This window comes from Dermatophagoides pteronyssinus, unplaced genomic scaffold (genome assembly GCF_027571235.1).
Source record: "Dermatophagoides pteronyssinus isolate colony J.1.1.1.1 unplaced genomic scaffold, Derpt_VIB-CSIC_2022.12 sq0008, whole genome shotgun sequence".
In the NCBI taxonomy this organism is placed as follows: Eukaryota; Metazoa; Arthropoda; class Arachnida; order Sarcoptiformes; family Pyroglyphidae; genus Dermatophagoides; species Dermatophagoides pteronyssinus.
The window spans coordinates 2,384,203-2,398,490 of NW_027461532.1; the positions used below are offsets into that span (position 1 = coordinate 2,384,203).

The 14,288-nt window shown below is 33.4% G+C and overlaps 3 protein-coding genes across 3 annotated transcripts; 1 reads left to right on the forward strand and 2 right to left on the reverse strand.

Moving 5' to 3' along the window:
* Positions 1-76: 76 nt before the first annotated feature.
* On the reverse strand, positions 77-4,173 carry LOC113794615 (phospholipid-transporting ATPase VB-like). The gene is made up of 4 exons (XM_027344738.2): positions 3,936-4,173; positions 1,650-3,877; positions 404-1,582; positions 77-341 (listed from the first exon to the last, which is right to left on the reverse strand). The coding sequence occupies exons 1-4, from the start codon at positions 4,171-4,173 to the stop codon at positions 165-167; spliced, it is 3,822 nt and encodes a 1,273-aa protein (XP_027200539.2). The 3' UTR covers positions 77-164.
* Positions 4,174-4,972: 799 nt separating this feature from the next.
* On the reverse strand, positions 4,973-7,527 carry BBS1 (Bardet-Biedl syndrome 1). Its single transcript, XM_075821137.1, has 6 exons — positions 7,320-7,527; positions 6,718-7,263; positions 6,083-6,653; positions 5,734-6,028; positions 5,290-5,651; positions 4,973-5,202 (listed from the first exon to the last, which is right to left on the reverse strand). Exons 1-6 carry the CDS (start codon positions 7,337-7,339, stop codon positions 5,116-5,118), a joined length of 1,881 nt encoding a protein of 626 aa, XP_075677252.1. The 5' UTR covers positions 7,340-7,527; the 3' UTR covers positions 4,973-5,115.
* A 1,280-nt stretch (positions 7,528-8,807) lies between these two features.
* On the forward strand, positions 8,808-13,523 carry LOC113794548 (ABC transporter G family member 20-like). The gene is made up of 9 exons (XM_075821138.1): positions 8,808-9,960; positions 10,017-10,072; positions 10,135-10,776; positions 10,832-11,545; positions 11,627-11,857; positions 12,319-12,763; positions 12,814-12,988; positions 13,047-13,188; positions 13,257-13,523. Exons 1-9 carry the CDS (start codon positions 9,234-9,236, stop codon positions 13,521-13,523), a joined length of 3,399 nt encoding a protein of 1,132 aa, XP_075677253.1. The 5' UTR covers positions 8,808-9,233.
* Positions 13,524-14,288: the final 765 nt, after the last annotated feature.

Genomic DNA, 14,288 nt, shown 5'->3' on the forward strand with positions numbered 1-14,288 from the left:
TTTCCTTCAATCATGAACAAAAAAACTAAAAATGTGTGATCGTGCGCAAATATTCTTTTCTCAGCGAAAAAGAAACTTTGGTCAAAAAAACAGGATAATTTAGTTTTTATTTATTTATTTGAAAACAATAATAAGAAAAAAACAATAGAATCTCTAATGATAATTTACGAATTTTCGAAATAATCATGACTGACTGATTTCTTATCACCTGGAGAATCGAACGGTATACGAAACGATGGTTTTACTATATTCTGTAACGTACGAATAGTGAATCGTGGTAATAAACATATCACCGGTATGACAATTAAAGCACGCCAAAATTCCATCTCAAACACTAGATTCTGTGATAAGATTAAACAACAATAAAGAACGAAAATTCAACGCAAAAAAAAACAAAACTTACCACAAATAATTTATAATTTCGTCCACCCAATATCAAAAGTAATGAATCGGAATAATTAAAATCAAGAAAAAGCATCGATGACATAAAATAACCAATCGAAATGCCTATTGATAATACAAAATATTGATTCCAATATTTGTTTTCCATCATAATTTGCAGCAGGTTGGTTATAATAATCAATATGAATATTGTTAATCCAAATTCATAAACACCAATGGATGTAAAATTAAACATTCCATATGTAACGAAAAATATTATTGAACTTTGATATACGGAATCAATTGTTGTTACCCAAAATGATTGCATCGTATAAACGGTAGAATGTCGGCCACGTTCATAAAGTGTTGGATAATCAAGAAACACTGATTCATGACAATCTTTTTCAATAATACCACGTACAATTGCCGGTATTGTAGTGTAAAAAATATTAACAGCCATTAGATAAACATCATCCAATAATGATGTACCACTAAATCCAGATAAAAATTGATAGAAAAACAGCACGAATACAACCATTGTGTTTTTATAGAAAAAATACAATATGGTCAATGCTAAACGATTATAGCATAGATTTCCATGTAATAATAATAATCTTTCGAGAAAATGAAATCTTGGAATTGCAAAATCCGATGCCATTGCTGCTTGTGAACCTTCTAAACCAACTACACCGACACCAATAGCAGCCGTTTGTATCATGGCAACATCATTTGCTCCATCTCCAATGGCCAAAGTAAGTACGTTCAATTTATTTTTTACACATTTTACTACAAATGATTTTTGTGATGGTGTTACTCGACAACATAAAACCGAACCACAATATTGTGATAATTGAATAAAATAATCAACATTATCTTTTTGTAGAACAAAATTCAACGATGGTCCATCAATAACTAATCCCCATCGATTTCGTAAACGACTACTACTACCACCAGCCCCACCATTATCATCATCTTCTGGATCAAATTTTTCACGTTTCAAAAAATGATAAATACGTTTAAGCCATATGTAACTACGATCCATTTCTTTACTAGTCGTTGAATTAGTAGTCGTTGAATTAGTATTATTGTTGTTCATCGATTTTTCCGATGACATACTACCGAAACATAATTGGTCATCTTCATCACGGCTAAAATTTCTTACCGTATCCAGATGTCTGAGCAATTCTGTTCGTGCCGTTTTCTATTATTGAAAAACAAAACAAAACAATGTTAACATCAACCCTTCTCTCTTCTTAATTCATGATTACCTTTGATCGAACTATATTCAAATTGATAGTAAGAAGTCTCATATCACTGTTAAACAATTGACATGATTTAGCAATACTAATGGCAGTTTCCATTTTATCACCGGTAAGTACCCAGACCATTATTCCAGCATCACGTAATGCTTTAATCACTTGTGGTACACGATGTTGTAATCGATCTTCAATAGCTGTCGAACCAAGTAATTGTAAATCGCTTTCAAGTTCTTCATAAATTCTTAATATTTTTTTATCTCGATTTTCGCTTGATTCGGCTTTATTTACCTGAACAATAAAATCATCATATTGTTGTTGGCTTAGTACACGTTTAGCAATGCAAAGAACTCTTAATCCTTTACTGCTATAATTATGTAAACATTGTTTGTTCAAAACCAATTCATTAGCCGGATTACATTGTTGTGCTGATGATAAATGTTGAAGTACAGTAAGATCAGATCCTTTTGTATAAAGAATTATTTGTCCAGTAAATGGACATCGAACAATAACAGACATTCGTTTACGATCCGAATCAAATGGTAAAGTGTATAACACTTTATAACTAATCAATACATTATTTGGTAACAAAACCGTAACCAAATCTCGAACCCGTTTTACCAAACGATATTGATATTGAAAAGCAGCTGTTACTAAAGCTACTTCATCCGGACTTTCTGATTCAAAACATGGACCTATTGTTTGTTGATGATCTTCGGTTGAAGATGATCGACTTTTTTCATTACTTTTTGTTTTTTTCATTGATTCTGGACTTTGAAATACATGAAACAAATCTGTTGGTTGAAACAATGATGATAATGATAATGATCCTTTAAGTGTTTTTACTGTTTTTACTGTTTTAGTTTCTTCACTTAATTCGGCCATCATAACCTGTTGTCCTTTTGCATTTAAATTATCTTGATGTAAAGATTGACTAGTTGCCGTATTACATATGGCTAATGTTATGAAAAAATCATGTATAATTTGTTGTTCATCATCATTCAATACAAATTTCTTATCATCATCTTTGTCTTTATTTTGATCATTACTTTTGTTTGATCGATCTTTCCATTTTTTATAATGTTCACCTATAGCTGCTACTTTGTCACATAATTGACTATTAATCAATTTAGTTGTAGTATTCATTATTTTTGGATTATCCGATTCATAATTAATACCTTTTATACAACAACATTGAAATTCCATTATATTTTCAGTTAGCGTACCAGTTTTATCACAAAATACATATTCAATTTGTCCTAAATCTTCAGTTATATTCCATGCTCTACATTCACAACGTTTTCCTGTTTGTTTATCAATAAGAAATTCATCACGATTGATAAGATAAACTTGTCCTAATTTTACCATTTCAATACAAACATATAATGAAATCGGTATAATCATTTGATAAAGAATTAAAAATGTTGCAAATGTTTTTAATGGCCATATAAAATCCAATGATTCAACCGGATTATCATAATCATTATATGGTGGTCGCATTTTTGGATCAGTAAATTGATCTAACCAAAAATATCTACCCATAAAACCAATAACACACATTATAATCAATATTACAACACACATTATTATATCACGATTCATCATTTTTTCTAATCGACTTCTTTTATGTCTAGGACCTTTATTATTTAACATTGCTTTTGATTCATGACCAGCATAAATTACTAAACCTTCTGCAAATCCAGTATTTTTCAATGTACAATCACGTAATAATATATTATCTTTGTTTATTGCTATACGTTTTTTTGGACTACCATCATCATTATTATAGATAAGTGAACCATTAAATTTATGTAATTTTAGATTTGGTTTTTCACATTCAACAATAAAATCAAAATCAGCCTGATCCAATGATTGATATGGTTTGATTACATCTGGTACTACATATCGTGGTTTAAGATTACTTTCACCATCAAGATTAGATGTTTCAACATAACATGTACCATAATCTTCATTTTCAGCCGATTGTGAACGTAATAATAATATATCTGCTGGAACCATTTCATTACAAGCAAGATGTATAAGATCACCAACTTGTACTTCTTTCCATTTGATTCGTACAAAACGTTTTGTTTTTGTATCATATCGACGTGTAGCCATATTATTAACACGTTTATCTGATAAATGTCTTCTTCGATCTTCAAATAAATCTTTGATAGCCGTTACTGATAATACAAACAACAATGGCATTAATTGTACTTCGCGTACAAATACTTCCATACCTAAAAAATCAATCAATCATTTCAATCATCATCATCAACGGTAATTAATTAAACAAACCTGGTAGCCAATTAAGTATCTGTATGAATAGAAAATAAAGATTAGCAAAACGATAAAATTGTTCAAATAAATTTTTTGGCAAGAATGTAATCCACGTATATTTAGATGTATTAATACGATTCGCTTTATATGTAATATTAGTTTGTTTACTTGGTTCAACATTTTCATCCGCAAGAATCAAATTCGGTGTAACCAATCGAACATTTTTAGTTGGTTCTTTATGTTTTGATGGTGACATTTTTTTTCTTCTGTCGATTAAAACTATCAAGAGAATGAATGATTGGCCGAGTGGAAATACTTGTTTTTATTACCATTTTGAAAACCATAATTCATTTATCGAATGTTTGTTTGTTGGTTTGTTTGTTGCTCAATTGTTGTTGTTGTTGGCTAATCCAATTCAAAAAAAAAAAAAAATACCTTGATCTCGAATTGGTTCGAAATTCGAAATGCTTCAATGCACTGTTTGTTGTTGACCATGACTGATCATGACTGACAATGACCATCAATACTATACTGAATTTGACGACATTGACCAATGAACAAAATAAATGCCAACCAAAAAAACAAAAACAAAAAAAACTGGCCATATATAAAAGCTGACCGCACAATTTGTCACAAGACATTCATTGGTCAGGAGATTGTTATTCGGTTCATTTTTGTGTTTTATTGAGATCCATTATTTTTCTTGGAAAACAACGACAACAATGCACCATAATGTAAGCAACAACAAAAAAAAAAATTCATTTTATTCCATAAATTCATTCCCTCATTATCATTGTTTTCCCGATGACTAGCGATTAAATACCATACTGCTACTAGTGATGGCAACAATGTTAACGATATTAACATTGAATCTATCAACAAATATTGTACAAGCAGTATTTTATCGTCGATGGTATTCACCATATTATTTTGGTTATCCATGGTGGATTCGTTATGGTGGATATGGATGGGGTGGTGGTGGTATCGGTTCATATGGATATCCATTCTGGGGTGGAGGTTATTACGGTTAAACAAAAACAAAACGCACATAGAAACACGGTGAACAATGTGTAATTTATTGCTTCAATCAATTATCAATGCCTCATTCATTCATTCATTTAATAATTTATAATCATTTTTGAAAAAAAAATTCTTTTTTTTGTTGTCAGAATAAAGTTGGTTGTTATTATTGTGGCTGTTATTGTTCAAATTGTTGTTCGCTGCGTGGCATATTGATAATAACCGTAAGCAATGGAATTTCTTCTTTTACATGCGATATATAGATCTTTTCAAAAAGAGAAAAAAGAGAGAAACCAAATAGTTAATCATTTAGTTATCAATAATCATTTTGAATTAATCAAAAAAAAATTACCTTGATCGAATCAGATACGTTTAGCTGATTGATACAAGTCACTTGATTATTATAACGATAGATTAGATTAGGTAATAAACATGAAATACGTATTACATTCAATGCGAGACGATAAATATTTGAATCATAATCAAAAACCATTAATAAATCGGTAAGAAAATCATTATTATCAGCATTGTTATTCTGTAATTCCAATTGAATCTGAAATACTGGACCTAATCCAATCACTTTGGCCGATAATTTGATTGAATCAAAACGTTTTAATGAAATTGGATTCAGATTTGATTTGAAAGCTTTGGCATATGTTTTGTATGCGGATAATTTTAAACGAACCAATTCTTGTTCAAATGTTTTATGAATGGCTACCAAACAAAAAAAAAAAAAAAAAAATCACAAAACCGTTAACCATTGTGTACATTTTGGAAAAAAAATAAATATACTCACTAAGATATTGTTCTCGTTCACGCATTGTTTGATCGACAAACAATTTTGTTTTTTTCGGTATAACCAATTTGGCTGTTGAATTATTACCAATGCTTAGCGAAGAACCAACTGTTCTGTCCAAATCATATGATTGTTCAATGCTCAATTGAAATTGAGCTGTTCGTTTAAGAATTTTAACAATAAGCGATCCATTTGCAGTGACCATAACCAATGTATTATCTTCACGTCCAAATCGACCATATTTCATTGCGACAACTACATCATCCAGATAAAGCGTGTCCACACATTTACGATCCTATGCATTACAAGGAATCATTAACGGATATCATCACATCATAGCCGAACTTACATTATAAAATACAACAGTTTTGTTGGTCAAAGCAACGGCTACCAAATTTAATGCTTGTCGTTCAAGTGTAATTTCTTCCATTGTGGTAATATTTGCTGATTGTTTCATGTTCCAAGTACGATTACCTTTGTTCGTATAGATACTCAGCGTTTGATCCATAGCTGCAACATAAATATTGGTACCAATTCTAGCCAAACCAACTGGTTGCGAATTCAACTGGATACAAAGACGACCACTATCGTAACCACGTTTGATTAGATAGATATGTGCATCACGACAAGCAAACAATATTCGATATTCTACATCAAACAAACCACTAGCCTGTATAAATACCGGAATACTTGCCAATGTAGCCGTACTAAGCATTGTAAATGCTTCCACTTCAAGAATATAAACATTTTGACTTTCGGTTCCAATGATCAAACAGGAAGGAGCATTTGTTTCGGCTACCGTTTTTTTCAACAAAGCCATACAAGTTACAACATTTAGTTTACGTAATTCTTGATTTTTATAATGTTCGGCCATACTGTTTTTCATTTCTGATGTGGATGTATTGAGCAACATCAATGTCCTGTTATTCATAAATAACGATATCAAAAAAAAACAGAAATGTTCAACAAATAATGAATAATTACCTGGAAGTAAGTTGACGTGGGCCAATTTCCAGACTAAGATTTTGTAGAGTTTCTTCCAATGTTATCAAATCAATCTTACCTTCTTTGTATTGAGTCCATGCATCCAATTCGATTGAATTAGTTTCAAGCGGTGGTAATGAAAATTTATAAAATGGTTTCATGTTACGATAAACATATAGATAAGAACTGGAAGCCACGATTACCGAAGCAGTCAATTCGGGTTTATCATTATGAACAACCACAACACCGCACGGTAAATCGACTAAAAGATTTTCCGATTGTAAAAATGTTCCATGATATACTTTCAATTTGGCCGATGTTTTTGTTTGAAAAAGACCAAGATCACCAATCAACAATCGATAATCACCATCATGATGAAGATCGGCTAAAGTCATATTAGCCGAAACGGTCGATATATGAGCCTGGTCATCATGATTGGCCAACAACCATTTTTCTGTTTTCGGTTCGCTATCCGATGTCTTAAGAATCGATTTTTGGCTTCCAGTAACTTTCTTTCTTGGTTCATCGCTTGTGGATTGTTGCCGCCTGCAATATCAAACATCAAACATCAAGCATAAGATGAATCTTTCCATCCAAATTACCTCATAGTTGATTCTTCCATCTGAACTGAAGAATTTTGTTTTGTATATTTATCATTCACACAAGATGGCTGTTCCTATGGCAACCTGGCCTAGCTCGAATTTGTAAACAACAACAAACAACAAACAAAACACATATAGCCATAACAAACAAACATTTTTTTTTGCGAATCAATCGGAAATGCAATAATATTGCACTAATGCAATATAAAATACTATTATCATCATCGAGAGGGAAAAAAATTTAATTTTTTAACAGTTTACCGAGAAAAAATTTCACACACTAATCAAACAAATCATTCGATATTTAATTTAATTAAATTGTTGATGATGATAATAATGGTCAATAGATGGACCCTATCATTTTTATTTTTTTTTGTTGTTGGACAAAAATGGAAAATGTAAAAAATCCAATCATCAATTGGTTATTCAATCAATCAATAGTCGAAGGACATTCGAAATGGCCAACCATTGGCCAAAAGAAAAAAAACAAGTTTGTTTGTCTGTTTATTTGATTGTTTGTTTGTTTGTTTGTGTACAAATCACACAATTAAATTCACGATACGTCATTCGACCAACGATTGACAATAATAATGATGATAAGCAATCAATTGTCATATATTGTGGCAATACACACCATCATCATCATCATTGATTTTCCTTGTTGTTCATCAAAAAAATCCAAAAAAGAATATTTTTTTTTGTCATTGTCATTGTCAGGGAAAAAAATGATTCTTTTCGTTCAATCATTTTTACCATAACCATATAATTGATATTTTGAAGCCATGTTTTTTTTAAAGCCAATAATCACGTATTTGGAGTTTGTTTTTTTTTCTAAAGAAAAAAAAATGCGAACAATGGTCACAGTCCAACGATCATTATGTTTGTGACACCAAAAAAAAAAAAAAAGGGTCGACAAACCGGAAAAATTTTTTTTTCGTTATCGTTATCGACTCGAAACACACAAACGAAAACGAAAACAAAGCAAAAAAAGAAAGCGAATAAATGAGAGTAAAAGTGACAATTATTCAGAGTCACATTGAAAATTGTCGTAAAAGTGTGCCACCAATCAACAAGAGACCAGCCAATTTCCGGCTATGAACACATAAACAAGCACAATACTGTTATAGACAAACTTTTTTTTTCTTTATCAATTGCGAAACGCTTGTTTCTTATTCAACAAAAAAAAATTATCAGTAAGAATGTATGTATGTATGTATGTTACCTTGACTGAAACGTCAATCAAATGCCACCGGTCTTGTCCAGTGTGTGTGTGTGTGTATATATTTCTTTAACTTTCACTATCATCATGGTCACGAGACTTTATTGACTATTGATATTGGCCATAGGCAATAAATCAAACATCATACATACAGTACAGTGTTTAGATAAATGTTATTAATTAAACAATAAAAAAATTGTTTGATGCTAAACAGGTAAACATTTACCAAATTGCGCTATTGTCGCACCTCTCTCTCTCTCTTTCTCTCTTTTTACACTTTCTCCATTTTGTTCATCTGCAGATTGATTTCACAAAAAAAAATTTCACATGATACACACAAGTATAGTTGACAAATATCATCGATCATTGACCAACCAAACGGTAGGCATCAATAAATTCAATCAATTGATTTGATTTGATTGATTGATTATAGTATAGTACATTCCATACAAACAAAAACTATTCTTTTAACTAATCATCATTCTTGTCATCAAACATAATTCAATTTCCTGGTGAGTTCATTCGAAACTGTTATGCAAATCAGATGAACGAGTGGTAAATCAATCATCATCCGTTAGCAATAAGCTATCGCATATCCTCATATAGTACATGATACTCCTATCAGTGACCACAACTACCACCACCATCTTGATTCTCATTGATCATCCTGTTTGACAGGCTATCAAACAGGGATAATGTTTTCGCCTAAATATTACAATCGTTACTTGGACGATCATTTCGATCGACAGTACTATTCGGCGAGGCTCAAACTTAAAAAATTCGATACTGACGAATTTCAATCAATGATCATCGCCAATCAACAGCATTTGCTTGCCTTTGCCGGACCACAGGCACCGGAACCACGTCCACCATGTATCGAGACCAGAAATCTTTCGTTTCATTATAAGGCAAGCCAGCCGGTTCTTAAAAACATTTCGATCAATGTACCGCAAGGCCGAATCTATGCATTACTCGGTTCGAGTGGATGCGGAAAAACTACCTTATTGCGAATGATTCTAGGCATGCTCAAACCGAAAACCGGCACAATTCGAGTATTTGGAATGCAACCTGGAACGGCTGAAATCAAAATACCTGGTTCTGGTGTTGGTTACATGCCACAAGATTTGGCTTTATTCCGTTTGTTCAGTATTGCAGAAACATTCGAATACTATGGCCGTCTATATGGAATTCCAATGGAAACAATCAAAGAACGAACCAAATATTACATCGAATTTCTCAATTTGCCGGGTAAAAATCGTCTCATCACTCAACTCAGTGGTGGCCAACAGCGTCGTGTTTCGTTGGCCGTAACTCTCATGCATGAACCTCCTTTGCTCATTCTGGACGAACCGACCGTAGGCGTCGATTCAGTACTTCGACTTAAAATTTGGAACTATCTCGAAGAATTGTGTGGCAAACTCGGTAAGTGTCCTTTTTATACATTCATTCATTTATTTAATCCGGTTCAATTTTTTCAGGCACCACTGTGATAATCACCACACATTACACTGAAGAGGCTCGCAATTCATACAGGGTAAGGACGATCACTTTATTATTACTTCACTCGATTCATTCATGCATTAATCATATTTACAGGTTGGCTTTGTAGATTCGGGAATCATTCTGGCCGAAGACAATCCACAAAGTCTTCTATTCAAATACAATTGCCGTTCATTGGAGGATGTCTTTCTTGAACTTTGTCTGGAACGAGCACGATTGCCCGAAATCAGTGTCCATAATGGTAACAATCAATCAACACAGGTCAACACTGGCAATCAACAACACACAATACCACAAGTTCAGATCATTGTCGAAGAAAGTGATGGAAATCGTCAAGAATCCAGCAGTAGTAGCAGCAGCAGTAGTGACAGATCAATCGAACAAATCGAGATGAGTCAGATTCCCAAAGATTTAAACAATAACGACAACAACAACAACAATATGGTTCCGGCTACATTACCTATACCGCCTATTCATCCAAATGCACCACAAAGCCAAATGGATAATAAGAATTCAACAGGAAAGGGTACTTCTCAAGCGTGGCTAGATTATGGCCGTTTTACTGCATTGTTAGCCAAAAATTATCTACTTTATCGACGAAATCCCGTATCAATCATTTTGATGAATGTTATTCCATTGGTTCAGGTTACTTTGTTTTGCGTTACGTTTGCCCGTAATCCGGAAAATATTCCAGTGGCCATTGTCAATTTTGAAAATCACTCCCTATCTCTATCTAACGTAAGTGTTTGATTTGATTTGTTCACCACTGATTGTTTGTTATGTTTGTTCATAGTTGTTCATCGATCAATTGGACCAGAAATCATTGTTGCTTCATTACTACGACAACGTTGATAATGCTATTGGATCGGTGCAAAATCTTCAAACGTACAATGTCATAACGTTTCCCAGCAATTTCTCTCGATTTTTTCGCCAACGATTTCTCAAACCAGAACAGATTACCGATGAGATTGTACGACAAAGTACTATCAGTCTTTTTCCTGACACCACTCAAGCTGTATTTTATCTGTACACATACCAAAAGGTACTCGAAGCATTAGAAAAGTTTTTGGTTATTGTCGGCAAAAGCATGGGCTTCAATCCGAACTTTTTCGGCTCACCAGTCGTCCTCACCGAAACTATGTATGGCCAAAACAATCTTCAATATTTGGAATTCGTGACGCCAGGCATGATCATAGCCGTCGTTCATGGTCTTTCAATGTTGATCGGTTCGTTTACAATCATCAGAGAACGATTTGATGGCCACCTAGAGCGTGGTTTCGTTGCCGGCATTCGAACCACAGAAATTCTTTTATCGCATATCATCTTTTATTTGGTGCCACTATTCACTCAGGTAGTGCTCGTTCTTTTTCTCACTTTCTACATATTCGACAGCCAATCAAAAGGATCATTATGGGAAGTGTTTCTTATGACTTTCATAATGGCATTCCAAGGTTTGATATTCGGCATAGCAATGTCGATTACATGCCAATCGCAAGTTGCATCGCTTGTAAGTAATCATCATCATTATTTTTAAAATATTTTCAATCAATACTAATTAATCAATCATCATCTTTTCATTTTCATTCAGCTAATGGTATTTATTTCGGAAATGCCAATGATATTTACGTCGGGCGTCCTGTGGCCATTGGAAAGTGTACCTCCTTTGGTGCAAACATTGGCCATGTTCAATCCGTTAACATTACCAATACGTTCATTGCATTATATAATGCTTCGTGGTTGGACTTTAATGCGTCCTGAAGTTATGTTTGGAATGATATCCGCCTTGTCCTATATGTTCATTACACTCATATCGGGCTTTGTCTGGTTTGAATTGTTCAAATAAACAAACACATTATGTTATGTATAATTACACATTATACACTGCACACTACACACACACACATTATAAACACAAAGTTTGTTTGCCAAATGTAGCGAAAACAATAAAATAATCGATTCATTTATTGAAGATACGGGCCCCATATATCTATTTTTTTCTCTCTCTCATTCTCTCTATGTAATCACAATCAAGCTATAAATAGAATGGCATAAACGCCCGTAGTAATCTAAAGAAAGCCAAAGAAATGATAAACCTCTACTTGGTCATTTTGATCGTGTTAATGGCGGTGTTGGCACGTATCGACGTCATTCAAACACATTATTCAAAAAGATTATTCGATCTAAATCCCGATATATTTCGTACTACGGTTTGTGTTTCCTATTTTTGTTTTCTTCTCTGTTCACTTTGATCAATATTTGATTGATATATATGTTGTACAGCCAGAATTGATTATATCACGAGGTTTCGTACCCGAACAACATCTGGTTACCACCGATGACGGATATATTCTTGTTGTGTTTCGCATAATCAATCCTTACATTAAACACGTTAAACGTCCGATCATTCTGTGGCATGGATTGGGTGTTTCGTCTGATTCGTGGCTTTATTCTACCGAAGGTCGTATCAATGGTAGTGGAATCTATGTGGAAAATAATTTGCTGGTCAATGATTGTCATGAATCGGTAACAAATTCGCTAGGTTTTACTTTGGCCGCTTGCGGCTACGATGTTTGGCTGCCAAACAGTCGCAGTGGCCACTATTCAGTTGGACACATCAAACTTGATTCAAGCCGAGATCCTCTATACTGGAAGTTTAGTTTAACCGAACTGGCATTGTATGATATTCTGGCGGTCGTTGAATTCGTGTTGCGCACTACTGGCCACAGTAAATGATTGATTGTCATATGGCTTTTACTGACAGTCGTTTTTCTTTAGAATCGTTGGGGTATATTGGCCATTCGCTTGGTACGGATCAAATGTTTGCATTACAATCACTGATACCCGAATCAGGTAGACTATTCGAACCATTCATAGCGTTAGCGCCAGTTGCTTATTTGGGCGGTATTTGGAGTATTGCCAGATTCGGTGTTCCTCTCGAACCATTACTAAGGTTGGCCATAACAATCGTGCCATTTGATTTTTGTTTGATCATTTACAAACATTTACAGGGCATTTCCAGGTCCAATAGGTGTTCCGGCACCAATTATGCAGTTGATAGCCGTTGTAATTTGCGGCAACGAATATCTTAATGATATCTGTCTTGATACACTTAATCTGATCGACGGAGCGGATAATCCTAATTTCAATCGGGTAAGAATTATCATCATCGAATGTCCATTAATTCAATCAATCAATCAATTCATTGAACAACCATGTAGTCTACGGTAACGGTAGAAGTAGGACATTCGGCAGTTACATCTTCCACTTGGTTATTGGCTCATTTAGCACAGCAAGTCAAATCGAATCGTTATCAGATGATGAATCATGGCATTGTAGAAAATATACTTCGTTATGGTCAAAATGATCCACCTACATATCCATTGGGTGATATCAGTTCTCCACACATTGCATTATTCCGTGGCCAAAATGATGCGTTGGCCGATGTTTACGATGTAGAACATCTGGTTCGTAGTCTTAAAGGTTAGTAGGTTATTTTTGTTTCAATATTAGTTAATCTCAATATATGAATGATATTATGAATTTACAACAGTAAAATTATTGGACAACTACATTGTACCATATGATAAATGGGAACATCATGATTTTCAGGTTGCCATTACACAAGGATTTTACGTCAATCGCCGTATACTTGGGTTGTTGGCCCAATTCGATCATGCCTGATCAAGCTTTCACTCTCATTCTCTCTATCTTTCGCTCTCTACATTAATGATCCAAATAAATAAACATTTTTTATATCTAACTTTGAGTAAATGAGTCAGTTTTTTGTAAATGACTATTTTATTATTATTAATAATTTATTTTATTTAATTTACTAAATAATCAATATACCCGCCCACACTAATCTGTAATTTTTTCTTTTCCTATTTACATTCAAAACAAACAAACAACAACATAACAAACAGGTAAATAACATATTCTGTTAACCTGATTGACAAATGAGCGCCAATGTCAACCACTCTCAGAATCGAGTCAGTCACTATTTTTTTTTTTTTTTTTTTTTGGTTCCGGTGCAGCAAGTGGAATGCCAAACTACAAAAAACTATATAAAAACTACACACAATTCTTTAATTCTTTTCATCCAATTTCTATATAATGATTTAAACTATAAATTGAATCCAATATATATAGAATATTCTCCAAATCATCATCATTAGCTAAATGCGTGGGCATTAAATTTACTATATTCTATGAATTTTTTTTTTTATGGAATCCTAAGTTTGGCTCCTGCC